At 42.0% G+C, this 27,752-nt stretch overlaps 3 protein-coding genes across 8 annotated transcripts in view; 2 read left to right on the top strand and 1 right to left on the bottom strand.

The window, feature by feature from the left end:
• Positions 1-2,363, top strand: part of TTLL12 (tubulin tyrosine ligase like 12) — a 41,243-nt gene extending 38,880 nt beyond the window's left edge. Inside the window, exons 13-14 of the mRNA XM_061582333.1 lie at positions 816-954; positions 1,692-2,363. Coding sequence (XP_061438317.1) covers positions 816-954; positions 1,692-1,843 — 291 coding nt within the window. The 3' untranslated portion in view covers positions 1,844-2,363. The remainder of the gene's footprint in view (positions 1-815; positions 955-1,691) is intronic.
• Positions 2,364-3,142: 779 nt separating this feature from the next.
• Positions 3,143-18,821, bottom strand: TSPO (translocator protein). Of its 6 annotated transcripts, none has more exons than XM_061582341.1 (5): positions 18,582-18,821; positions 15,612-15,774; positions 12,707-12,896; positions 6,011-6,149; positions 3,143-3,471 (listed from the first exon to the last, which is right to left on the bottom strand). In XM_061582341.1, the coding sequence occupies exons 2-5, from the start codon at positions 15,619-15,621 to the stop codon at positions 3,298-3,300; spliced, it is 513 nt and encodes a 170-aa protein (XP_061438325.1). In that variant the 5' UTR covers positions 15,622-15,774; positions 18,582-18,821; the 3' UTR covers positions 3,143-3,297. The 6 variants fall into 6 exon arrangements, with proteins under 6 accessions (XP_061438325.1, XP_061438330.1, XP_061438328.1 ...); XM_061582346.1 differs by lacking the exon at positions 15,612-15,774 and adding an exon at positions 16,066-16,133 and having other exon boundaries at positions 18,582-18,818; XM_061582344.1 differs by lacking the exon at positions 15,612-15,774 and adding an exon at positions 16,066-16,133 and having other exon boundaries at positions 12,707-12,906; positions 18,582-18,815.
• Positions 18,760-26,059, top strand: MCAT (malonyl-CoA-acyl carrier protein transacylase). Its single transcript, XM_061582339.1, has 5 exons — positions 18,760-18,870; positions 20,070-20,638; positions 21,429-21,516; positions 23,559-23,776; positions 25,013-26,059. The coding sequence occupies exons 1-5, from the start codon at positions 18,861-18,863 to the stop codon at positions 25,433-25,435; spliced, it is 1,308 nt and encodes a 435-aa protein (XP_061438323.1). The 5' UTR covers positions 18,760-18,860; the 3' UTR covers positions 25,436-26,059.
• Positions 26,060-27,752: the final 1,693 nt, after the last annotated feature.

Here is a 27,752-nt window from a genome sequence, read left to right as displayed (position 1 = left end):
GAGAGGAGAGGGGAAGGAGGGGAAAGGCAAGTCTGATCATTTGCATGCTTATTGAGTTCAATGGGATTTACTCCTGTGCAGTCATGGTTAGGATAGGTAAAACTGACCATGGGAGAGGGGAGAGGGAGGGCCAAAGGAAGAGGAAGGGAAGGGTCAAGACGGAGGGGATAGGAAGAAGGGAGGGCAGGTTTGATCATTTGCATGCTTTTTTTAGTTCAGTGGGATTTACTCCTGTGCAGTCATGTGAGTGATAGGTGAAACTGACTTGGGGAAGGGGCAGGGTGAGGGAAAGAGGGAGGGGAGGAGATTGGGTGGGCACTGGGCAGAGGGGAAGCCCCTTTCCTTTCCAAAAAGAAAACATTGTGAACAGTATCATTGTTTTTCAGTGTTTCCCCCATGTTTTTGTTCTACAGCAGGCATATGTAGTCTCCCACCCAAATTTAAACCAAAGCTGTCCCTGGCCACATACATACCAGACCTTTATTTCACTTTAGACAGTCATGGCTTCCCCCAAAGAATCCTGGGAAGTGTAGTTTGTGAAGGGTGCAAGGAGTTGCTAGATGCCCTGTTCCCCTCACAGAGCTTCGGTCAGAGTGGCTGACTGTTAAACCACTCTGGCCTCTGGAGCTCTGTCAGGGAATTAGTAATTATGACATGTTATATGTAGCCCACAAAGTTTCTCAGAAGAGGTTTGGAAGGTGCCCCCACAGTATCCGTAAGTTGCTCTTTAGCTTCTTAAAAAGGACATGATATTAAAGTTCACCTGCTTTTAACATCTGCATTTATTGTAAATGTGACCTTTTGTTCTTATTTAGGAAGATATTTTTAAGGCGTTTGTTGAATTATTCCAAGCTGCTTGTGCAAAGCCTGCACCATTTGGCATCTGTGATTATCCATCCTCACGAGCCATATATGCCATTGACCTGATGCTTAAGTGGAATACATCCAGTGATGGTAATTTCTTCTCCTTTTTATATATATGTGTGTGTACATATGTCTATGTATGTATGTGTATATATATGTTTAGGACTATTCTGAAACTTTGAAAACAGGAAAGGGGTCCTAATTGCTTTTATAACTGGCCATTATAGCTTTGTGCAGTTAATGAAAAGTACTTTTCCCCCACATTCCCTGGGATCCAAGGGTTACTGTTTTCATGCCCTTTTCTGGATTTTGTTTTGTTTTTCAGTCTCCACCCCTCCCTATAGCCTCTCACTCTTTTCTATGGATCCCAACTACTATCTTTAAAATGATCACTTTTCAAGACAGGCTTTTCCCTCTATGTATGGAAATGTCTTGCAATGTTTCAGAACAGTGCATCTTTAAGCTTTGTGTGTAAAAGGATGCATAAGGAAATTTTTCTTACGGTGCCAGCTGAAAGGGCCTCCCACAGCAACAGTGAAGAAACTGGGATGTGTTTCAGGCTCCTGTGCTGCCTTTGCCTAGCCCTTCCTCTCTGGGCATTAGCTACATTGCTGGTGTTGCTGAGAAGTTCCTGGTTCAAACTCACATCAAACATGAAATTCACTAGGTGGCTTTAGGCAAGCCACTGTTAGTGTAATATATTTCAGCAGTCAAAGGTGCTAAGTGTAAGTATTAAGGTAATCAGAAGAAGTGGGGTGCTGTGTTGCTTAAGACTCTTCATGTTTAACATACATACATACCCTAAGCAAACAACATCTATTTTCCAGGGAAACGGTTTATGCAGCCTCAGATCCTGGAGGTGAATTTCAATCCCGACTGTGAAAGAGCCTGCAGATATCACCCAACATTTTTCAATGATGTTTTCAGCACCCTCTTCCTGGATGAGCCCAATGACTGCCATGTAACCTCTGTTGTGTAGAGCTATATGGCTTGGCTAATTTGTGCGTCACAGTGAGATGCAAATAATTTCAGTTCTATGAGCTGCTTATGCAAGTAGTTTTTCTATACTGGCAATCAAGACAGTTATCTATTCTATCATATGATATTCTTTGTAAGCAGCTGTATGGTTTTATTTTTACGTGCCAGTCTGTCTGTTATTTTATCAGTTTGCTTTCATATAGTGTGTGTTTTTAATTGCATACTGAAGCTCACAGAAAATCAGTAGCAAATCAGTTTTTCTTTTCTGTCTCAGTAGCTAGTATGTTTTACTTGGTTTCTTGGAGGTATTTGTACAACTCTTATCAACCCACTTTGTGTTTCTATAATTTACGGCAAATTTACTGAGGCCATAATTTTTCTTAATATCATTGTGTTCCCACCTCTTAAAATGCTTTGTTTTACAAACTAATAGGAAGCAAATTATTTCAATTAACTGGAGCCGGCTCATGTGACTACACAGATGTCAACTTTAAATTGTAATAAACAGTGTCCCCACAAAATATCAGAAGCTGTGTTTGATATAGCACCAGATACATGTAACTTTAGTCTCAAAGTGAAGACATAATATACAAAGAAAAGTCGCTGCAGGTATTGCTTTGCTTTAGCCCTGGACAAACTGCTTCAGAATTGTTTGTTCATCTCTAAAAATGAGCATCATGCCACATTTACCATGCACACTTACTGAGAGGCAGAGTTAGAGGACATAATTAGGTATTTGTCCGTGACTAAGCTACAGCTTTCAAAATGGTTAACTCTGCCAATGCTGTCTTTGCCAGCTAAGGTGCCATTACATCTGTTCATACTTCTAATGGTTAGTCAGCTTGGCAGCATCCATTTTGTTAGAACATCAACAAGTTCACATGGGGCCAGCTTACTTAGTTAGCCCAAGGCTATTCTAAATAGGCTGCTAATACGTGGGAGACGTCAGTGCACAATATATTCTTGTTTTCAATATAAGTTAAAAGGTATTTAGTTCTCCTAAGAAAAGCTCAGCAGGAAGAACTTGGGGGGCTTTGAAGCTCAAGAACTCGCAGGCTTTTTCTATAGCAGTAGGCTTGGGGGCTGGTTCACAGAGACATGTGGCAACCAGAAGACTGACTGCCTCAACAGATAAAAAGCTTCTATCGCCTCAAGCACAGTGCTTTCCAAATGAAGGCAGTTCATAATCCAGCTGTGAACTGCCTTGTGCTGAACAAGCGACTGGACTGTGTGAGTGTGTGTGAGAGTGACATCTGGACATAAGGATAACCTGGCTACAAATACATTAATAACCATACAATTTCTCAGTCTGTTATTGAATTTTATTAGATATATCTAGTAAGCTTCTATTTGCATGTTAACATGATCATATACTATTGTCTGAGACAGTGCATGGTTTAAGCAGCATCCAACTTCAAAAATGTTTCTTTAAAAAACTTTTGCTCTGGAAAAATATTACACGTGCTTCTTACTCTGATTGTCCTTCCAGATGCGGTAGTTTAGCACAGAGGCAAAAGTTAGCCAGGCTAAATAAGGGTACAGCAAATACGCTGCTGTTTTGTTAACATGGTACCAGACTGTTGTTGTAGCTGTTGCTGCTCCTGCGGTAAGTAATAAAGTCACCAGCCCCTGAAACAAAATGAGGTTAAAATGAGATCTTTACAGCATTCTAGAGCGAAGAGAACTACAAAGATCTGCAACTTCAGCAACAGTCTTTTGCCTGAAAACAAGAAACTTTGTGCAGATTACTTTGCATTCACCCAATATACCAATTAACCCCTTTAGGAGAAACACACCCAAATATCTATAGGCTGGGCTTTCCGAGTGAAGGCAATTCATAATCCAGCTTTCATAAGTCAAATAAGCAGGACTCCAAGAATTTGGGCTAGGCTTACTAAGCCAAGCCGTCATTTGTGCTCATTATTGCGCAAATATTACTATTGCTCTCCAAGTCCTCTATGTGTGCCAGAGAATTAAAGTGACGTGTTCCACTGAGCTTTGGAGAAGGCACAAGCAGAAAGTTACATGGAAGCATGGTGGTGCAGTTTGAGAAAGGAGGGAGTAGGAGGGGAGAGAAAAGGGAAGTATCTCATCTTCTGCAGATAGAAGTGTGATGCTGATGTAAGATGCCTGAATAAAGAAATCATTTTTGAACAGTGATTATCTGTTGAGAAGCAGAACAGCAACTTCTGAAGGATGTTGTCTTTGCAAGTTGCATGAAATTGAGGGGGGAAATTGGGTTTGGATAAGAGCCTGACACCCTGGCTCAGTTGTTGACTAATTAATGAAGTCAAACTGATCTCAGAAGCAGTTTCAGATAAGTTTTTCTTGTGTTTTTCCTGTTCATTGAAAGAAATGGAATATGGAGGTTAAACCTGAGCCAGAATGCATACAACCAGTTTGAAAAGGTGGTTTGGAAACTGGCTTCTATGACAGAACTTTTGTGGGTGATGAAAAGGGGTGCTTCTCTTTCTAGTCCTCTTCAGGCGTTCATACTTACATAATTACTGTTATGGGAGAATGAGAGGGGGAATGCACTCACTAGCCTCACTTCCTTTGATGCACTTTCTGCATCCCTCCACATGTTAGATGAGGAACCAAACAGGCTCCAGACTCCCTTGACCCAGACGTATAGAATACAATAGAGTCATGGAGATGCAGTGAAGGAACCTGGGCAGCCGGCACAACTACTGATGCTCTGCTTTTCATGCAATACTAATTGTGTGTGAATGGCTGAATAGGGCTTCTGTTTCTTAGCATCTCTACGGAAGCAGGTAGATAGGCTCTAAAGAGATCATACATCTTTAGATAAAAATAGTTCATGGTTTCTTTCCTAAGGAATATTGTACCATGAGGTAATGTCCAGTGGAGATACTAAAGCTCCAAGCTGCTGGTTTTCAAACTCTGTTCTAGGTAATCCTAGGGTTCTTCAATCCCAAGTTCAGTAATGGCAGAAAGACTTCTCTAGATGACGACATACCCACCACTATTTTATTTTCCCCAACAATGTGCAGATTCTGGAATATTTATGGGTGCGCTGTCAGTATACAGGCAATAATACTAAAGCCCAAGATGCCTAACCATGGCTTGAGCATGATGTTTAGGAGGACTATCCTAGGTGATCTATTTTACAGAAGACAGCTCTCTATTTGGGGACGTCCTCTAACTTGAAGGGTTGTCGGGTCCAAGTCTGGCTTAAAGAGAAAGAACTCTAACAGAGGCCCTGAAGTTGTCCAACAACAGTTAGCACTTGGACAACAGACTGAGCAGGTCACCTAGTCACAGTCTTCCCCACTGGGTGAGGCTTGCTATAATTTAAAGAGAAATACAGTAAATATTTCTAAATTTGCATCGTTGCATATATAACATGCAAATCTTTATCCCCCCCTTTTCTGCAGTGTGTAAGTTGGCAGTAAAGCATGTTACAAGTGACCTGAATGGGGGGGGGGGCATAGACAATGGCAATTTATGCCTTTGATTCCTCTTCATTGTTTTTGCAGGCTTTGCTCCTCCCCTTTCTGTCTTTGTTCTCAGTTAGTGATAGCCAGGCGGCCTGCATTCAGGGAGCTGCTTAAACATGTATGACTTTACCTCGTTGTAGTAATAAGCATTACATTTCTTCATTCTTTCGACTACCAGTCTTAACAGAACACTTATTTCTGCACTCCACTGCAATATATATTTAAGAAAAGTTGTAACGTAAGTTGCCACCCTAAGTGTGCTTCTTAGAAAATGACCTCAAAACAGCCATTTTCCACCACTGCCCCTGCACTGTGGAATGCCTGCCCCTCTGCCATATGTGACGTAACATCCATCAGTTGCTTCAGATATCTTGTAAAGGCTGTCTTTTTGGTCAATCTTTACCTGGCCCATAAAGTTGGATTCCATTATTACTGAATTTCTGTTTTTAATCTATTGTTATAGCACTATGCTACTGTTTTGATGTTGTATTCTTGTTTATACCATGTAGAAATTGTTTAAAATATTAAGCACTATATAAATGCCTTAAAACTTTTTTTAAAAGCATTGTTCAGACTCCACAACATGCAGACATTCTCTGGAAGTTAACATATCGCTGAAAGAGTTCGCTTAAGACAGAAAGTTGGCAAACTACTGCTCTAAGCAACAAGGTCACAGATTGGTACAATACATGCATAGCTACACTTACCCAGCCTATTTTGTGGTTTCCGAAGAATACAGGAGTCCATGACCAGTTTAATGCTAGGTGTCCTGCATACAGTCCAAGTGGAACCATAGATTTTTCATTGAAGCCTCCCAATTCTTTCCACACCAGGTAAGAACCATATCTAATAGAAAGGAAACCACTTTTGTCAGAAAATTGAGCATGAGGGCTTTGAAACCATTGATAATGCATACAGAACTGAAATCCTCAACTCTGAATATTGAGAGTAATGCAAAAGTCACGACACTTTAGATGCGCGTGTTTCTCGCCATGGTTTTGACTTACTATACAACACTGAAATCACACCTTATTCTCTCTAAAAACCCACAAGTGTGTTGCAAATATCAAGTATATAAAATGTTACAATCTTAGAGAAACCACCCCAAACTGTTGAAAATTTGGTTGCCATCCATTTTTTCATCACTTGGAGGTGGTCATGTTTGTTGCCCAAACATCTATTATTAACCATAATTTACTGTATCACCTTGAGTTTACAATCTAAAATAGCAAATTAAAATGTAACAAAAATGAAAAGCATCTATTAACTTACTAACCCTTGCCCTAACCCTTAAACTTATGGATTGGGACACTAACCATTCGATTATTCATCAGGAACAGGCGGGATTCAGAAAGGGCAGGAGTACAATGGACCAAGCCTACATTTTACACCATTTAATATCTAAATCCTTAAAAGGGCCGAGCTCATCCTTATATGTTGCGTTCATAGATTTTGCTGCAGCTTTCGACTCGGTGGATAGAGTTGTTATGGAATAAATTGGATAAAACTAATATAGATAAAAGGCTTTTATGGTTAATTAAATCTCTTCATCATTCAAATTTCCTACGTGTCCGTCTTGGTAGGAATAGTGCTCTCTCCCGTGAAATTCCTGCTTCAAAAGGGGTCAAGCCCTTTCTTTTTAACTATTTCATAAATGACATCATCCCTGCAATGACTTCAAATAGATTTCCCCCCCCTCTGTGGGTTCCAAAAAAATACCAGCTTTATTATATGCAGATGATTTAGCCCTCTTTTCTTTAAACAAAATCGGTCTAAAAAGAATGCTAATCTGCCTAGGGGATTATTGTCATGCCCAGCATTTGCAGGTCAACCATACAAAATCTAAAATTATGGTTTCCGGGAAACATAGTAAGGCCAAAACAAACTGGACGTTGAATGAGAAACCCATAGAACAAGTGCAGTCCTTTAAATATCTCGGTTTAACTTTTAACTCCAAACTCTCATGGAAACTCCACCTCGAAGACACCAAACTACAGGTGCAAGAGTTTTAGGACAAATGAAACGGTTTTTTTACTCCCGTGGGGGACAGCTGATTTTACCTATGTTGAAATTTTTTACTGCCAAAGCCCTACCAAAATTACTTTATGGGGCAGAACTCTGGGGCCACTCACTTAAAGCCAGTCTTGAGACCCTTCAAAATTCCTTCATGAGACAGATTTTGGGGCTCCCTCGGGGAACCCCATCTGCTCATGTAAGGACCGAACTAGGCCTTCCATCTCTGACAGCCAAAATAGATCTGCTAAAGTTCTGGAAGAAGATCTCAATGGCAGACGAGACTTCCATCGCTAAACTCTGTTGGCAAGAACAATTACTGAAAGGAGGCTGGGCTCAAGCCACTAGAGCTCTAATAGATTTTTATAATCTCTCCCCTGGTGACCTTATATCCTTTTCCCCATTGGAGCTCCATAACTGGATTCTTAACTTTGACGCAGATCAAGATAGGGCTTCCATAGTGGCATCGCCCTTTTCACAGTGGTTCCCCCTTGTAAAAGTAAATCATGCCATCCCATCATACTTCACTAATTTAACTAGCGCTCCTGTACATAGAGCCTTCACCAGGATAAGATTCCAGATGATGGTCACAGCCTTTCTGGAGGGTAGATACAAAGGAACGCTGAGAGCGGAGCGTTACTGTGTCTGTGGAAACAAGGCCGTAGAGGACTCGTTCACTACATGTTAATGTGCCCACTGTATAACGACCCAAGACAAAAATTCTTAGAACCCTTGATTAGCTCTAGGGTAGGGATTCCCATCGATATTTTAATAGTTGATTTATTGGCGGATAAACAAAATACGGTGACATTGGCGGTGGCAAATTTTGCCCTTGCCGCCAAAAAGATCAGAGCAAATTATGTCAACTCACATTCGCATTAGATTTTGGATTGTTGTATCTGTTTTTATTGGATATAAATGTATTTTATTGTCACAGTGTTCACAGTTTGTTGCAATGGCCTATGGCTACAAGCAAATAAAATTTGTTGTTGGGTTCGGTTCAGTACCCACTAGTTACTAACCCTTGCCCAAAGGCCTTTTTAAACAGGAACGTTTTTTCACCTGTCTGGAAAAAAAAGTATCAGGCTCTGACTGGCTTCTTGGGGTTTCCGCTATTTGGGAGTGCCACAACCTCAAAAGGTTTACTATTGGAGTGAGTACAAGTGGGCACAAACTAGGGAGACCTTAATTCAAATTCCTACTCTGCCATGGAGCTTGCTAGTTGACATTTTCAGCCTGACTTCTCTGACAAAGATAAAACGTGAGTTTCTTTAGCGGAAGGGCATAGTACAATAAATGTGTGATAAGCAAATGCATTAAAAAGCAAGGTGCTTCAAACAGGATGCCTGCTCCCTGATATTTAACTTAAGTTTAATGTGCAATTGCTACTTTTCTAAAACATGCAGTATTTGGTGCATTTGTAATCTTAGCTTGCTAAACAAGTGCTCTGTTTTTAAAAACAAATTCAATTCCCTTCCACTAGGCTCCACCTAAATATGTGGAAAACACTTTGTAGAGGCAACCTGTTTAAACAGGTAGCATCCTTTCCTTTTCATGCTATCTATTATGTTCCTGGTCCTAAGGGCAGGGTTCCAAATCCCTGCTTTTAATAAGCTTGTTTGGGTATGCAAATACAGAAGGCAGGGCAACCTAACTACCTGTATAACCGTTCCCTAAGCAAGTTCTCACTTGTAAACCTCACTACAAGTGTTCCTCTAAAATATGCTGCTTCTTACAAACAAATTAATTCTGCCTTAAGTTATCTTACGAATGTCATGTGGCATTGGAGGAAGGGCTGTAAGTTGCCAGCAGAGCATGCAAAAGGTCCCATATTCAATCCCTGCAATCTCCAGATATTGTTGGAAAAGACCCGTTTGAAACCACAGAGAGCCTCTACGAGTCAATATAGACAACACAGCTATGTGGAGCAACTGCCTGCCTTGGTATAACCAAGACAGCTTCCCTACACGGCTAACTGTACCTCCTCTAACACTTGTGCTTGCAAATGTGCTTCCTAAGTCATCATAACTTATGCCTCCTGCAGGACCAGGTCCCAGGTACCCAGCCAGCTGTGACTAATTTCCATCACCTGTCCCTCTTTGGAGGGATACATAAGCCGGCTGGCTGAGGTGGCCTGGGAGACCCAGTGCCTGCAGGAAGAAGGAGAACATCGCCACCCAGGGAAGGAGAGCCTGCTGTTGCTGCTGCTGTTGGAACACCACCTCCACCACCCTTCCCAGTGGGACTGCTGCCTGGCAGACGTGCCTCCTGCAGGACCAGGTCCCAGGTACCCAGCCAGCTGTGACTAATTTCCATCACCTGTCCCTCTTCGGAGGGATACATAAGCCGGTTGGCTGAGGTGGCCTGGGGTTTTGTCTTTTGTTTTTTTCTTTGTTTTTTCTTTTGGGTGCCATTGGTTTTAGCTATGGGTGGGTTCGGTTTCGTTTTATATTGTAGTTCTTGGGTTTTTATGTAGTTTGTATGTTGTATTTTACTTTATCTTGTACGCCGCCTAGAGTGGCCGCTTGTGCGGCCAGATAGGCGGCCTAGAAATAAAATTTATTATTATTATTATTATAACATTAGTGTAACACTCTGATTATTTATAGCCCATCCTATGTTATAGACTTCAGGCATCAAGTCTTAAGATCAGGTAACCTGCCTTAAGTAACCTGAAAGGTGCATAGTCTGTTAAGTTGGTGCAAGTGCAGAAAAAACCACAACTGGCATTGGCTATAGACTTCATGTTTCTGAGAATCTCTACTTTCATTTTTTTTAAATGAAAAATAAAAAGCAAGTGTTTTCTAGCCCATATGGTATGCGAGCAATCCTTGATAAAGTGGTTCAAAACCAGAAGGGAGCTCAGTAGACTTCACATCAGGGCTGTGGAGTCGGAGTCGGGAGCAATTTTGGGTGCAGTCGGAGTCGGTAGAAATATTCTGACTCTGACTCCTTCATAAATGGCAAATGTATATTAACTAGTAATAACGAATTTACTGTAGTAAAATGGTAGCACAAGGCATTTCATCACCACCACGTGAATCCAGAGCTTGGAGAAGTTACTTTTTTAAACTACAACTCCCATCAGCCCCAGGGATTGGGCTCGTGGTGGTGATGAAATGCCTTGTGCTACCATTTTACTACAGTCAATTTGTTATTACTAGTTAATATACATTTGCCATTTATGAAGGAGTCGGAGTCTGAGTGGGACAGTAGAAAAATAGAGGAGTCAGAGTCAGAGTTGAAGGTCTGGCATACCGACTCCACAGCCCTGCTTTACATAAACAAATTCAGGTTTTATAGTGCACAATTTTTAAAAAAACATATACAGCTCTGAAATAACCATGTTTCAAATATAAGACTACATACCCGACTTCCGGGAAGGGTGACTTAGCCTGTGCCTGCTTTTGAGACGGGCTCCTGCCTCAAAAGAAGCTTATTCAGATATATCAGTCAGTTTTTTCTTTTTTTTTTGACTGATTAAACTTCTCCCGGGTAGGGAGAAACGAAGAGATTAACCTCAAAGCCTATTTTTGTTGGGACGACCAGATCTCATTAATTTATGGGACGAGGTCCAGCCGACGAAGGTGGGACGGATTTTCAACAGCAAGCTCTATCTGATAAAGCGAACGTTCACCTTATCTTCTAAGAGAGAACGCACTAACAGGCAAGCACCCTTCTTTCTATATTTTTCTTTTACTTGACTTAAATTGTTGCTGTTTAAAAGAGATTTGCCAGATTGATCGGTTTTTGACATCTCACTGGGGAGCCGTAACTTCTCTCTGCTACGCACTAATTAATAGCTTATCTCTGTTTTTGTTGCAAAAAGCTGTCCTGGATTTGCATTCTAAAGATACACACAGAAGAGGGATTTCTATTCCAGATTTTTATTTTGAAAAATATTATACTGTTTTGAGACTACTCTCTTTTTGGTCTATTTTATTTTGACGAATCTGTTTCTTGACGATTGCCATTAATTGCTTCGATCCTGGGAACTGCATTTTGTTTACTTAACTATTGGAGAGATAAGGCTGTCTGCTCTGTTTATACTGTGATGTCACCAAGTTTGGAGTATTAACCCAATTGTTGCTGAAATAAGAAGTGGTTTTCCTATATTTTTCTTTTAAAATGGCAATTAAGAAAGTGGCTGAGAATCTGGAAATAACTATGTTTCAGAGAATAATGAATGAGATTGAGATAACGAAAATTGAATTGAGTAAAATGAAGCAGGAGATTAAAGATATAAGGGTCCCTGTGAGAGAGGTGACCCTGGAAGGGGTCCCTGTGAGAGAGGAGACCCCGGAGATTGGAATAGGGGTCCCTGTGAGAGAGGAGACCCTGGAGACTGGAATAGGGGTCCCTGTGAGAGAGGAGATCCCGGAGATTGGAACAAACGTGGAACAGGAACAAGATTTGGAGTCTATGGACTTTAGAAATAAAATCTATTGTTTGGAACTCAATGTTATCTCTGAAGAAATTAATGAAGATTCTAGAGATAAAGTTATCAATGGCATGGATTATCTTCTGGACTGGAATGATGTGATGGAGCCCAATATAGAGAAAATCTATGGAATTAACTGCAGCCATGTGACAATGGAAAAACTTTTAAGAGATGACCCAGTGTATTTTGAAAAAAAGAACAGAGATATGATTTTACAGCAGTATTTCAGCAACTTATTCAGAATGGATGGCAAGAAAATATTTGGGATAGAGGTAATTCCCATCAGACTCTTATTATATGACTATGGCTTTGACAGCAAGATTATTATGGAATACTGATAATGGAAGATTGGATATTGAAATTACTGGACTTAACAAGACTACTGAAGATGGAAGATGGAAAATGGAACTAATAGAGATAATAGAACAATGGCTACTGAAATTACTGAACCTAACAGATTCTGATGTGATGGATTAATTGAAATGTTTATTTTGACTATGGTTATGACAATAAGATTATCATAATTAGTAATGAGATGGATTAATCGATATGCTTATCTGCAAAAAAAAATTGATAGATATATTTCTTAAAGAATTGAAACCTCTCTTTGACTTTTTGTGGAAAGAATAAAGTAATGTTTATGAGATTTGATGATTAAGTAAGATAACTACTGGAGGAAAGTGATTTTATAATATGACTTAAGAGACAGGATTGCTATATATTATAGACTTATAACTGATTTGATCTTTGACAAATGGGAAGTCAATATTTTACTCTTTATTTTTTATTTTTGTTTTTTTTTCTTTTTCTTTTTTTCTTTTTTTCTTTTTGTTTAACTATTTTTGATTTTGTTTTTTGTCTTTGAATGTTTTATGATTTTGTCTTGTATGTTTTATGAAAATCTGAATAAAAATTATTGAAAAAAAAAAACAAATATAAGACTACATACCCCATTGATGAATATAGAGCTCCCCAGACCGGTGGGAAAACCCAGTTAGGTGGATGCCAGGATGGCTTCTCCAGTGATTCATACCACGTAGACGTTGCTTTCTTGGCCATCCTAGATCCCCAAATGCTTCCTGCATTGGGGAAGAGTGTGAAAGCAACAGCTGGGGCCCAGGATGGTACACCTTCCATTTCTGAAACAAACTAATATGCAAATAGTGAGAGTTGCCTTTGCAAAGTGCAGTTTCACTAATGTCAGCAAAATATTAGCAGTAGAAAATACTTAAAACAATGAATTCAGTGCCTAAAGATCTGGTCAGCAACTTGTTTAAAAGGAAGGCCAGTCTGCAAAGGTGACGGTTGCACCTATATGCCACTGAAGACAAGTTCCTGGAGGCCGGTCAGCAAGAAAGGGTTGTGGACTTCCTGGAAGCAACCGACTGGCCACTATTGGAAAGCGAATGATGCCTATATGAACCAGTTGTGTAAAAGTGGAAATTTCAGCAGGTGTAGCTTTCATGACAAGCTGTTCCCGCTAAAATTTCATCGTCTACACAACTTTTAAAAGGTGGGGGATCTTCTCATTTACACCTGGTTACCCTAGGAGCACATCTCAGGAAAATCTACTTCAGACGTTTGGTGTAAGTGTAAAATACCAAAACATGGGATAAACATGCTAAAAATGCTTCAGAATACCCCAATTTATTGGGGTGCCACTTTGATTCATAGCAGGGGATTATGCTATTAGGAAGGGCAGACAAAGAGCCCCCTGCTTATCAGACCTTATGTTTGTTCTTTTGGAACACCTATGTCTCTAGTTTCTATATGAGAAAATGTGACTCTGTTGATTCTCCTTGATCTTTCAGTGGCTTTCACTACCATCAACCATGGTATCCTTCTGGGGAGACTAGCTGAGTTGGGAGTGGGAGGGACTGCATTGCGGTGGTTCCACTCCTACTTGGCAGGTCACCTCCAGAAGGCGGTGCTTGGGGAACATTGCTTGGCACCCTGGACTCTCCAGTATGGGGTTCCGCGGGAGTCAGTTCTGTCCCCCATGCTGTTCAACATCTACATGAAACCGTTGGGTGCAGTCATCCGGAGCTTTGGAGTGCGTTGCCATCAGTATGCTGATAACACGCAGCTCTATTTCTCTTTTTCATCTTCTTCAGGTGAGGCTGCCAATGTGCTGAACCGGTGCCTGGCTGCGACAATGGACTGGATGAGGGCTAATAAACTGAGGCTCAATCCAGACAAGACTGAGATGCTGCTAGTGGGTGGTTCTTCTGACCGGATGGTGGATGTCCAACCAGTCCTGGATGGGGTTGCATCCCAAGGAGCCCAGTTGCCCCCCAGCTGGCAGTTGCAGACCAGGAAGGGGCTGGCTTGTGCAGCTGTGGCAAGCTGAGCTGGCCCTAGCCAGCTGGGGAGGACTAGCCTCAGAGGAAGGCAATGGTAAACTCCCTCTGAATACAGCTTACCATGAAAACCCTGTTCATAGGGTAGCCATAAGTCGGGATAGACTTGAAGGCAGTCCATTTCCATTCGTGGGTTGCAAGACTGAGCACAAAACTGAAGCATAGGAAGGTGGACAGGAAACGGGAAGAAGCAGTGAGTCCTACTAGTTCTCCATCTGTGCTAAACCTACAGATTTTGTAGTCTGCTATTTGGGATAGCAAAGGTCAATGCAGTCTCTGTGTAGCATACAGCTATTTGGTGTGCCGGATGATAACAATGAATGCTCCTTTCAGAAATGCCCCTATGTGCGTAAAATGTAAAAAATCAGCATACCACAGCATGGTGGCAGCATATAAATCAAGCAGTTCCAATAATTCTGGCTGAGCCAGTGCGCCCCTCTTGATCCATTAGCCAATGGTCAGGGATAATCTGAGTTGTCTTTTGCACCTGGCCACTCTACTGGCTCAGTTAATTTCAGCTATAAGCAAGGAATCTGAAGCTGCTTTTCAAGACACAGTATGGCTGCAACCCTAATATCACTGCAAGTAAGCCCCTTTGAATTCAATATGACTTCTGGGTAGACATGGTTAGAATTGCACTGTACCTCACTAGGTTCTCCTTCTTGTCACAGTCAATAAAATGCTTGTGGACACAGGGAGGAAGATATAACCTGGTAAACCAGAACTTGAAATACCTCCAACAAGAGCTAGCTAATTTGATGCCTGTATTAACAGCAGTCTGACATGCAAAAGTTCAGCTTTTCCCATAATTTTATCTCCATGGCAGGAAAAGTGCTACTTTCTTGATTTCTCCATGTCAGATTATTATGCAAGGCACAGGAACATCAGGATCAGTTGCAGTAGTAGTTTTTAAAGGTAGCAACCCTACCATCTATGGGAGGGAGACTGATTTTCTATTGGTGACAAAAGTGCTAAAGACAAACTCCCATCCTCCTCTCTCCACTGTAATTTGAACCCCCTGAGCCATATCTTTGGTAAAATAGGACACTGGCTGTGTAAGTAATTACAATGCTTGTGCAACACGTCAACAGGAACGGAGTGACTTCAGAATAAGAAGCATGGTTCATACGGATTAGCACAAAGGAAGAAATGTAATGTTTGCTGCTCAGTTAAATAAGCAAGACCTTTTCCCTCCTACTAAGTTGCCCTGTGAAATCTGATTTGTTTCAAAATGCGAGTCGTGCAAAATGGGTGCACAGGTTTGCAAAACTTATCACCCTTTTTTGTGGACTGTCTCCATTTAACGTTGCAGTTGAATTGCAGCCATTTTATATATTCCCTCTGTTGTGTAATACCTAGCACAAGTTGAGCTGGAGAAGAAAAGTGTTGATATAAAAATGAACTTCTGTCTCTGCTCCCTCCACAATTAATTAATGGGTGAGATCCAATTTTAGTCTTAGAGTAGACTTATTGAGATCAATGGACTTCACTAACCTAAATCCATTTGTTCCGTGGATCTCCTCAGGTGGATATCTCTCGCTGAATACAGGAAAGGATACCACTCACTGAATATAGCACAGGATAACTGCCATGCTTCAAACAACGTAACAGCAAAGAAAATCAAATGCTCTGGCTATACAGGCAGTGAAATTCATTACTGAAAAAGAATCCAACAAAGGAGAATGTGTCTTTAACAGCAGCACGGCATGCCAGAAATTAGTAAGTGAAGCTCCCTCACACACCCCAGTTAAATGGTGGTAAGAAGTTGTGCTGCTTGATTTCTGTGTTAAGCTGCTACCGCAGCTACAGGGAACTTAACTGATAAAGAAGTTGGCATCTGTGGAAAAGTAGCACCGTCATTATTCCTATTAAATTGCCAGGCAAGGCTCACTCAACTGAATATAGGCGAGTGAAAACTACAAACTTTCTCCCCTTAGCTCTACTTTACCGGATGAGGATAAATCCTTTTATTTCCTCGTCTTTTGTCTTCAAGATTGTCTTTGTTCACTTCATGTTCTAAATGTTTATCAAATAAAGGAGGATAGTTTAGTATTTGCCCTGTTAATTATTTACCCTCAGTACCCCTGTAGCAGTGCAGCAAGTGCCCCCTCCATGCACCTATTTCTGATCTTGCCTTTACTAGTAGCCTACCATACTACAGCTTTTGCTGTAGGCCAGGGAAAGCTTTATCTGCTGAATTGCTGTAAGCTTGAATGCTGGTAAAGGGAGAGGAGCAGGGCCATGTGCGGTGGGAAAAGAGGGTGACAACCCTACAAATCAGCGCTAAAGCATAGCAAACAGGTTGCTACCCAATGATATTCACAAGATGTTGAATTCCATGTAAATGAACTTAGGCAGTCTTAAATTTCAGTCTCCCTTGCAAATTATCTCTCGGAAATCAATGCTACTCCATTTTATTTTAAAAAAGGCTTCAGGGTAGTGTGAGCACTTTCCCAAATGGGATGTCAAAATCAGCACCTGCTTTACCAGTCAGATTTCTGCTCTCTTCAGAAATTGGCCCACACATCTGTTGCTTATAAAGCTTGCTTTGCGGTAGTCCAACATTAACCCATCATAACTAGGGTTACTGATCTGCCTGTGCCTTTAAAAAATGCATGACAGAGAAATTCAACAGGTGAAGCAGAAAATGTTGAACAAAATGAGGTGATGAATTAACAATTATTTTTATTTCTTTATTTATTAGATTTATCAGTCACCCATCCGGCTGGTAGTCCAGCCACTCTGGGCGACGTACAGAATAAAAACATACAAATACATTAAAACATTAAAATCTCAACAGTAGTAATAAACCTAACCCACCCCAAAAACCTGTCTGAAGAGCCAGGTCTTCAAGGCCCGGCAGAAGGTCATCATAGCGGGGTCATGACGGAGATTGTTTGGGAGGGAATTCCACAGAGTGGGAGCCACAATGGAAAAAGCGCTCTCCCTAGTCCTCACCAGTCTAGCTGTTTTAACTGGTGGGATAGAGAGGAGGCCTTTTGAGGCTGATCTTGTTGCGCAGCATCCTTGAAGAAGCTGGAGGCGCTCTTGCAGATAAACTGGGCCGAGACTGTATAGGGTTTTAAAGGTCAAAACCAACACCTTGAATTGGCCCGGAAAATAACCAGCAACCAGTGCAACTCCTTCAGCACTGGAGTGATGTGATCTCACCGGCGGCTGCCTTTGATCAGGCGGGCCACCGCATTCTGTACCAGTTGCAGCTTCCAGACCATTTTCAAGGGTAACCCCACGTAGAGCGCATTGCAGTAGTCTAGGTGAGAGGAGACAAGGGCATGTACCACCGATGGGAGCAGATGGTTGGGAAGGTAGGGGCACAGCCTCCGTATCAGATGGAGTTGATACAGCACCGCCTGGCTCACAGCCGAGACCTGAGCCTTCATGGACAGGTGGGAGTCAAGAATGACACCCAGGCTGCGGACCTGGTCTTTCAGGGGCAATTGTACCCCATTGAGGACCAGGTCAACATCCCACAACTTTCCCTTGTCTCCCACAAACAGTAGCTCGGTTTTGTCAGGGTTCAGCTTATTCCTTCCCATCCAGCCAACATGCAGCTATAAGGGCCTCTAGAGCCCTGGCATTAAAAAGATAGCAACAGAGACAGGTTCATGAAGTCAGTTTTCCCGTGTGAAAAGCTCTGGATCAATGTGGAATTTTAAAAAAGCTCAAAGCAAGGCTCACTTCTCAAAAATGGGTGCACACCACCACACAGCCCTAACACACAACCTGTTTGCCTAGTGATTGATTCAACCCTAATAAGTGTAACTCTTTTCAAACCACGAGCACTGGGCAATAATGCGTTTGGGGAGATGCATTACAATTGGCTGGATTTTTTTATTTTCTTTTTATTTTGCTGTAACCTCCTCCCCCAACTCTGAACATGTAATAAATACAGCTCTTCGTTTCTATTGCCTCTATTGTCAATGCATTGGATAAGTTATTTTATACTGGTTGCAAATATCTAGTAGCTATGGAGGGATTTGTACAGAGCTGTCACAGGAGCCCTACTCCTTGAAAAAAGGGGTGGGGTGGGCTAGCACTCCACAGACCAGGAGGCATCTCTTATAGGGCTGGATTTAGCTCATGAGCTTCCAGTTGCTGACCTCTACTTCTACCTGCTAGCATGCAGGAGATGAAGATTGCCGTAATAGGCCCTGAGATGTCCGCTGCAAGAATTTTACACTGTACTTTTAACAGTTCTTAGGTTACTAAGCAGCCAAGTAACAATTCCTCTGGCGACAAGAAAGTCACCAAGTTGCCCGAGTGTGTATGGTATGAACTCAAAGGTGCCCCACCCTACCCCCTCCATGACGCTGCCTACAGCCCTCAGAAAGTTAGACATTGCATTCTAACATCTTTGCCTTAACATCTATGCAGTTGTCAAAACTCTAGCCCTCAGTAGAGATCTGCTGAAGCAAGCGATTAGAAAGGAATTAGATTCCGTACCTGATGCTTCTGCTACCGCCTTCGCAGCTTGGAGTAGTTCACGGCAGGAGAGAAGAGTAGCAAAACCAGAACCGTTTTGAGAAACGAGGGGTGCGGCCCGGAGGACTGAATGCCCCTCCTACACATGGCCGCGCAGACAGTAGCAGCCGGGTTATAGGCTCTTTCACCGCTGCCAGGGTGGAGCTGTTGCAACTGTTGCACCCAGGTTCACTCCAGGATCGCTCAGATCTCCCGCCCGCTGAACGTAAGGAAAGTCCTGTGCTCGCCTTGTGTGGGCTGATGATAAAAGGTGGAGAGACTTCATTCTTTGCTCGTGATTCCTTTGGTGGACATGGTCGTTTTCCTTCTCTTTCTGTTTCATCCCAGCTGAGGCAAATTTTGTATTTGGTCGCTTGCTGAAATGCATTTTTTTTTTAACAAGAAAGGTCTCCAAGAAAAGGAGGGGGGAGAGGAGGGGTTTAGTGGTCCAGGATCTTAGGGGGACTTAGACTCCTTACTTTTTTTGGGAACAGGCTGCGTCCATAGAGCCAATCAGTATGAAAGGTTCACTGAGAAGAATCTTTTTTACATGGTTCCTTGTCCTTTCCTGCTGATTGGAGCCAATCAGAGTGAAAGGAGGTGAGTCAGCCACTTGAGAAGACACTTTTCAGTAACTAACGGACTGCCCCTGCATTAGTGGATGTTTTGTGGGCATCTGTTCTATGAGAAGATGCCTGTGGGAAGGACAGAAGAGTGTGGAGATGAGGACGGAGAGCAAGCGAGTGAGGGGCCCTGGCTATGAGGGGGCGTGGCGTGACTATCAGGAAGGGACCCTGGACTTCTGAATTTGTAACTGCACTACTGGGGGAAGCTATTGGGAATCTGAATTCATATAAATAGGGTTGTCTGTCAGATTAATCGGAGACCCATGGATCTCCAGATGTTTATAACCCCCAGCCAGCATCGCCCTTAGTCAGGGAGCAACATGTGGCGTGTTCCTTACCCCTAAGCCTATGTATGTTTACTAGTCAGAAGTAACCCTGACTAAATTCAAGCGGGTTTATACCCAAGAGTAGTCCCAGGACTACCAATCAGCTGTGGTTGGGAAACGGCTTAGCTTGTGTGTGGGGGCGCACGTGTTTGCTCTGGGTCCAGTTGTCAGAAAAGCAAGGCACAAAGCTGGGACTTTCCTCTTCCGCTGCCTTTTTTTTGGGGGGGGGAAGTAGTGAGCTACGGAGGGGTTTTTTTGAGCTGTACGTCTTGAATACAGAGCTTTTGCACTGGGATCTGCCTCCAATCTCTGGGGTCTCTAGCTCAAAGGATCTCTGTCTAGAGAAAAAAAAACTTCACGTGTAATTTCTGTGTGTTGCTGCTGGCCAGAGCAGTCGCTGACAGCTTCGTCTCTACTACGCCAATCCAGAGGCGGGCTCCCCACCACCACTCCTGTTCTGTCGGTGAGAGGAGCCTTTGGTGACGCGGAACCCTTTTTCTATGACTCTTGTTTCCCAGACCCGGTGGGAAGCTTTTTGAAATGGACACAGGCCTTGCACGTTTTACCAAATGCGCCGCAGGGGAGCTTCTGTTGCTGTAGCAACGCCGGGGTTGATCCAATGACGCTAGGCCTTGCCACATGCTGGGAACCCGCCATGGCTTTCCGGATTCCGTGGGTCGCCGCGCGACGATGGCTAAGCCGGGGTGGAATCCCCAAGCAGCCCAATGTGGGGCAGGACGCGAACGTGTCGGAGTTGCTGCAAAGCGCGATGATGGAGGAGGAGGAGGAGGACGCGGAAGGAGAGGGTGATGGGACTCTTAGGAAGGTGCGCCGAGCTCCCGAAGAGGCCGCAGTGCTGCTTTTCCCCGGCCAAGGCAGCCAATTCGTGGGGATGGGCCAGGGGCTCCTGCGGTACCCGAACGTGCGAGACCTTTACCGTGTTGCTGAGGACGTCCTGGGCTACGACCTGTTGAGCCTCTGCGTGGAAGGGCCGAGCGCCCAGCTGGACCGCACCGTGCACAGCCAGCCAGCCGTCTTCGTCAGTTCCTTGGCCGCCGTAGAGAAGCTGCACCATCAGCAGCCCACGGTGAGGTTTCTGGAGGAAGCCCAAAGTAGGCCGTCTTGGAGAGTAGTGGGCTGCACTATGATTGATAACTTGACATTGCGATGGGATGGTAGTTACTCTAATCCCGTGTTTGTCCCACTTTTTGAACTGGGGAGGGTGTTCCTGGATTGCATCTACCTTTTGGCCCCCCACCCCAATGTCAGTACTCTGCCGGAAGTGTGAATATCTTCATGTGCAGATGCATGCAAGGAACACATGGTGCGCTGGGATATTAATCCAACAGCAGCATTGGAGGGATTTTAGAATGCCCTCCTAAAGCCATACAAAAAGATATTATAATTGAATACTAAGCATCAAGTCTCTCAGGATTTCTCTTTTCCAAATCAAGGGTGGGGGTTGGGACTTTATCATTTTCTCAACCAATATGGATAAGTAAGGAGAAGTGGTGGCCTGCCAGAAAATGTTGTGTGTGTGTGTTATGGAAGCCTTCAAATCTCCCCCTTCTCAGGGAAGGTTTTGCCGAGAGCAAAGCCAAAAGGTGTAATTTCTGGGCAAGCTGAAGTCCTGGCACCTTTCCATATTTGCACTGGGTTTGGGAATGGAACTGAATGCTATGTTTCCACAAAAGCAAAATGACCCCTGAAGATGAGCAATGCTTGTATGATCACTTACTCCTCAGTCTTTGAAACTAGGCAAAAGAGTTTCAGCTTGAGAGTATGGAGCTTGGAACTCTCCAAATTATCCACTATTTCTGGAAATTTCAATATTTAACTTTATGAACATGTGATTTATATTCTACCTATTTCTACAGGTAGTTGAGAACTGTGTTGCAGCTGCTGGATTTAGCATTGGAGAATATGCAGCCCTTGTTTTTGCAGGAGCCATGAACTACCCAGAAGGTATTAAGAATCCATCCATATTAAATTTACAATGTCAGCATAGCATCATGGTTTATACTCTGGCACATTGATCCATGCACACCATTCCGTGTGTTCTTCTGCTAGTGCAGCATATCTTTGTATCCAGCTGTTTGTTTATTCCTAAAATTGAAGCTGTAATTTTTTCCCCCTTATTTAAGTGATAAACTTCACAGCTGGTATAGCACAGTGGGGAGGAGAGCCTGGCTGGAAGTCCAGAGTCTGTGAATTCAAATTCCCGCTCATGTCTCCTGGGTGTGAAGGGCCAGCTAAAAGATCACCCCACAGTGAGTGGCTCAGGGGTTACATGCCCTCCCACCTGTGCAGCCGTGGGCAAGCTGCATAGTCCCAAGGAGCCCAGTTGCCCCCCAGCTGGCAGTTGCAGACCAGGAAGGGGCTGGCTTGTGCTGCTGTGGCAAGCTGAGCAGGCCCTAGCCAGCTGGGGAGGACTAGCCTCAGAGGGAGGCAATGGTAAACTCCCTCTGAATACGGCTTACCATGAAAACACTATTCATAGGGTAGCCATAAGTCGGGATCGACTTGAAGGCAGTCCATTTTTTCAAGTGATAAAACTGCAGATCTACGGTAGCTTGTTTGCACTTTCTTTTGCTGTATTTTGGGAATTCAGAATTAGTTCATCTGATGAGGAAAATGTCTTCTGTTACAGTGCTTCTTTGAATAAAGAATTACAATTGATGTGACAAATAACGGCTACAGTCTCACACATTTATACTCTTGAGATCCAGATAAAGTATACATGGATACAAGAGTACAACAAACCTTGCAGTAGATAAACTGTAAGAATGTTTTTTATTAGTATTTTAAAGACATAAATTGGAAATGAATTACTGTGAGCTTTTTAAATCAAATATCATTGCTTGCAGGAAAGGGTTGTTTCAACTAGGCTGAAGTTGTAGAGTTGTATAGACATCTATTGAAAGAAATACAGATTCAGGCAGATGTTATGGCAAAACATGGTTTGTATTGACTGTAGTAACCCAAACCATATTTTAGGCTTTCCAACATAAAAAACAGAAATCTGTAAAGACTCTTACTGCTTTTGTTTTCTTTCATATGAGCACACAACTGAGGAAGAATTTGGAAGTTTTTGCTTTTTGTTGGCATCTGAATAGAGAAACTGTGGTTAACATTAACTATGTTTAGTTTCAGCCAAACCAACTTCAGACCATAATTTCTGAAGCTGGCTCATTGAAAGTATTCAATGATTAATGGTTGATATTAATCACAGTTCCTGGTTTGGACAACATGGGAGGCTGCAGTTAAGTAAAAGCAGAAGTGAATGTTTCAGAACTCTTCTTGGCTGTATGGGGAGGAAGGACTGTGCAAGCCTGGGAGGAGGTCAAGTTTGTTTATGTTATGCTAAATGATAGCTTAGTGTGATGTCCAAATGTGGCCATAAGTAAACTTCCTTTGGCATGATTTGGCATATTATTTTAATTTAGCCGTAACAACTTAACCAGAGTGAAAACATGAAAAAATACACCTTTTGGTATCAATGGCACAAACCCAAATTGCCAAACCTTTGTGTTTAATTCTCCTGGATACTTCAGGTTCTAGTAATCTTGAATCTACATCTGTGGTGTTTCAGAGAACCCTTGAGTTCTATGAATGCTTGTTGAATGTTCCTCATCATTGGTGGACAAATGGTGTCCCACTGCATGGGGGTGTTCCAGGGTGTATTTCCAGTTCGTGTGAGGCAGAGTTCTGGCTAGTGTTCTGTATAACTGATTATACACTCTAGAATAGGCCGCAGAATCTTCTGCACCACATGCAAGTTCTGCCGTAGTCAATTTGATGTGAAAAGGGCTCCCTTGAAAGTTTGAAAGCCACTGTTTTACATCACAGAACACAATATTGTGTACTACATCATTTCAGAGTTTTTACCTCTCTATCTGTGAAAGAATTCTATTGAAGCATGTATTTGGGTTTGTAAAGTTGCAACCATTTTTCTTTGTAGCATCAATTTATCTCAAGCCCTCTTAGAATTTCTTTCTTTTCTTTAGCCTTATATGCAGTAAAGGTGCGTGCTGAAGCCATGCAAGAGGCATCAGAAGCTGTCCCAAGTGGAATGTTATCTGTTATTGGAAGGCGTAATTCAAATTATGTCACTGCCTGCATGGAAGCTCGTGAATACTGCAAGTCAGTGGGTATTGAAAATCCTGTATGTGAAGTTTCAAACTACTTGTTTCCAGATGGCAGAGTCATTGCAGGACACTTGCAGGTATTATTTCAAAATATTGGTTCTAATTCTCTTGGGGATTGTGGGGTTTTCATTAGCATTGGTGACAGCCAAAAGGCTAAAGCACAGTAGTGCTAAGTTCCTGTCGTTCACCCTATTCTGTATTTCAATGAAAAAAGTTTGCTGTCTTGTATTATATATTATATTTTTATCCTGCTTTTTTCTGCGGCAGAGCACCTACACTAATAGCCACCAATACATTTTTACAATCATAAATAATGTAAACACATTAAAACCACATTCACAACACTAACAGTAATAATGACCAGTAGCTGAAAATGAAATGTGAGCAGCGTTACAAATAACTCAGTATTTGCAATGAAAATGTACGTTGAAAAGATTGTCATTGATTTCTAAGGGTGAAAATAGATTTAGTCTCACAGGAGAGAGTATTCTAAAACAGAAGAAGGCCTGTCCTAACCTCAGATGGAGAAGGTATCAGGGCTGTCCCAGATGACCACATAGCCCCAGGTAGTTGCTTTTTCTACAGACTGAGTTAATCTTGTGAGGAGCACGTAGAACCTTTTTCAGCTCAAGAGCCGCATTCCCTTTCTGGGCAACCTTCTGGGGGGCACATGCCATGGGTGGCTGGCACCAGACCCAAGACATAAATGTTGCCTTCGTACAGTAGGGTAGTTTCTACATTTGGCCCTCTGGCCTGAGGCTCCCCAACGCTGAATGGAAAAACTCTTTTATACAGGCCAAAACTGAATTCAGTGGGGCTTATGCCCAGGTAAGCAGGGTTAGGATTGCAGCCTATCACCTAAAAATAGGGTCAAAACCACATACAAAGATAATATAAAGCCAATCTAATGCCCTTAAAATGTTTTGAACAAAGCTCAGTATGGCCAATTTTCAGTGAGGATGGGAACTGTAGTCCAGCAACATCGGCTTCTCTTGATGTAAAGCAAAATGAAAACACAAGAATTCAACTATTAAACCCACCCACTGATAAATCAGCAGCGGAGTCTTATCCAGTGCTTTACCTTTTCCCATAAAGTTTTAAGTCTTCCCTAGTACTCATATGTATGCTTTTTATGTCCTTTCATTTCTTCCTTTCGGAGGCATACTTCCTCTTATTCATTGTAGGCCATGCTATATAGTCACAGTGAATCTATAATTTTTTTTAACAGGCAGATCACAGTACAGTAATAGCAGTTCTAGACTGAATGCAATAGCTTTATTTTGTGGGTCAGTGGTTTTTTTTTCTTTTTTCAGGCTTTGGAGTTTTTACAGCAAAATTCAAAGAAATACTCATTTGGACGTGTGAAAATGTTGCCAGTCAGTGGTGCTTTTCATACTCAACTTATGGAATCAGCAGTGAAACCTTTATCTGAAGCCCTCAATTCAATTAATATTCAGAAGCCTCTCATCCCTGTCTATTCAAATGTGGAAAGCCAGAAATACACACAATCAAAACAGATTCAGCGTTTGTTAGTGAAGCAGTTGGTTTCACCAGTGAAATGGGAGCAGACAATGCATGCCATCTATGAAAGGAAAAAGGGAGTAGGGTTTCCTTATACCTATGAAGTAGGACCTGGGAAACAGCTAGGAGCTATCCTAAAAAGCTGCAATTTGAAGGCCTGGAACTTCTATAAACATATTGCTGTTTCAGAAGATGAGGCAAAAAACGAAACATAGAGATGCCTACAGGAAACATTTTCATGGTAGATCCTGGTCCAAGGCACTGTTCATTTTAAAATGGATTTATTAATTTCAAGGGAAGTCATGACAGCCACAGAGGAATATGCAACACAGGACCTTTTTTAATCTTGTGGATAAGGAGCTACATATAGTTGTACTGTTGTAATCTCTCTACATGACTCCTAGGCAGAGAAGAATAGCTTGTTACCTCATGAGCAAAAGTGCCGTCAAATGTCACTCTGGGCCCCATTTCTTCAAACAGACAGATTTGCCCATGAGCCACCTTGAAATCAATTGTTCCAGCTACAGACCTTTAAGTATTTGTTTTATACAAGTTTTATTAATAGTACCTGCATTAGTCAAAGGATTGTGATTATTATACTCACTATCTTGCTGTGGCTTAAGAATCAATGAGATTAAACAAAAATATTTAAAATGTTTTCTTTGTTTTGCTTACCATTTGTTGGGGTGAGGGATCAAACTTGATAGAAAAATATTCCTATATTTGGTGTATAATTTTGTCCCATTCATGTCTTGAAATTCTTGACTAGATTCACACTGTTAAAACCCTCATTTTGCAAAGACCCTAACCAGTTTTTCTTCTGTACATGAGTAAAATTATAAATAGGTCACCACAGGTTTTTGAAGAGTTGAGTATTGATTTGGTTGCAGAAAATGTTCTTCTATAGATAATGGGAAAGTGGTACTATGGGAGCATCCTAGCTGCTGCTAGTCACATAGGTAAAGGATCTGTAACTGCCGTTTTTCATCCTAATAGCAGCTAGAGGGGTGGGATGAACTCTGTGTTCCCATCTGCCACCATATGTATACATTCACTAATATGCAAAAAAACCTTGCAGTTTAAGAATGTACCTATAGCCAACAGATATCTCTACCAAACTTTAAAAAGCAGGGAAATTGGGCAGCTATAATGAATGCACCAGGGGAGCAGGAGACCTGACCTCCTCTCTGAGATACTGTACTGCCCTACACATTTGTAAAAATGCAAACACAATTTGGGTTGGTCTTTCACAGTTCTATCCACTTCCTGTATAGCTTGGAAGAATTTGGTAACGTACCTCTGAGCATATGGTGAGTGGTGGCAACACCTGCCATCTCCAAAGATGGAGAATTATATTTTTGTATGTTTGTTGGTGTTCTTCTTACTTTGCTTTTTTCCTGGCTTACTGTTGTTTCTACAGAGAATCTAACCTAGTAAATTATATTTCTGTCATTATTCATCCTAGAAATCTGTGTCAAATTTATTTTTTTAATTTCAAAGCCTTTTTATTGGTCAACATCATATGGTGAAGACTGGATGGTGGGAGGTTATGTTCTATTTCTATTTTGGGTGCATTAAAGTTGAATCTGAAACTGCAGTTTGATGTAAAATCAGACTGATTACAATATGTTGCTACCTAAGCAATAACTCTAGCTGTTGGAAAAAACAAACTTGGCCTGCCCAAGATGCATGTTTTCAGCCTGCTATGCTTAAACCACTTCACTTAAGGAAAGGTGGGCATGGTCAATTAAAAGCATAAAGCACACCTAGAAATTTGCTAGAATATTTTTCACCTCCCATTGCTTTATCTTATGCAAACAGAGACATTTCTCATGTCCACTGGAGACTATTCTGCAGAATAATCAGTGCCATTATTCCACTATTGTTATTGGAGGTTTTTTTTAGTGTAAATTTTGCAAAGTGTTGCTGTACTGCAGATATTCACTGAAACAGAAGCAAAAGAAATGATTTACTATAGGAACTTCACTAAAATTGCAAAGTAAATCAGACATATTTAAAGTGACTATCTGAACTATATCAACTGTCTTAATATTGTTGCTTCCTCCCTGCTAAAACGAGATCAGCACAGCACATCTCTTTTTTCTGTTATTTGGGCTGATTGCAAGCGTTGCCACCACTCACCATATGCTCAGAGGCAAATGTTACCAAATTCCTCCAAGCTACACAGGAAGTGGATTGGACTGTGAAAGACCAACCCAAATTGTGTTTGCAATTTTGACAAATTTGTAGGGCAGTCCAATATCTCAGAGAGAAGGTCAGGTCTTCTCCTGGTGCATTCACTATTTTGTTGTTACATGCCTTCAAGTCAATTACAATTTATGGCAACCCTATGAAACTTTTTTGGATATATTCATAGGGTTTTCATGGTAAGACGTATTCAGAGGTGGTTTACCATTGCCTTCCTCTAAGCCTATGGCACCCAGTATTCCCAGACAGTTTCTCATCCAAGTACTAACCAGACCTGACTCTGCTAAGCTTCCAAGATCAGACAAGATCGGGTCACTATAGCTG

Source organism: Rhineura floridana, chromosome 8 (assembly GCF_030035675.1).
Source record: "Rhineura floridana isolate rRhiFlo1 chromosome 8, rRhiFlo1.hap2, whole genome shotgun sequence".
Lineage (NCBI taxonomy): Eukaryota > Metazoa > Chordata > Lepidosauria > Squamata > Rhineuridae > Rhineura > Rhineura floridana.
The sequence above is the reverse complement of the archived record's forward strand: the minus strand, read 5'-3'. Positions and strand labels throughout refer to the sequence as shown.

What these genes read in the sequence shown, in the direction of transcription:
- TSPO (XM_061582341.1), bottom strand. An exon ending in GCTCTATATTCATCAATGGG is followed by an intron (nt 6,150 to 12,706) that starts GTATGTAGTCTT and finishes CCTTTCTATTAG; the next exon opens with ATATGGTTCTTACCTGGTGT. An exon ending in GAAACCACAAAATAGGCTGG is followed by an intron (nt 3,472 to 6,010) that starts GTAAGTGTAGCT and finishes ATTTTGTTTCAG; the next exon opens with GGGCTGGTGACTTTATTACT.
- MCAT (XM_061582339.1), top strand. An exon ending in TGCACCATCAGCAGCCCACG is followed by an intron (nt 20,639 to 21,428) that starts GTGAGGTTTCTG and finishes CTATTTCTACAG; the next exon opens with GTAGTTGAGAACTGTGTTGC. An exon ending in TCATTGCAGGACACTTGCAG is followed by an intron (nt 23,777 to 25,012) that starts GTATTATTTCAA and finishes TTCTTTTTTCAG; the next exon opens with GCTTTGGAGTTTTTACAGCA.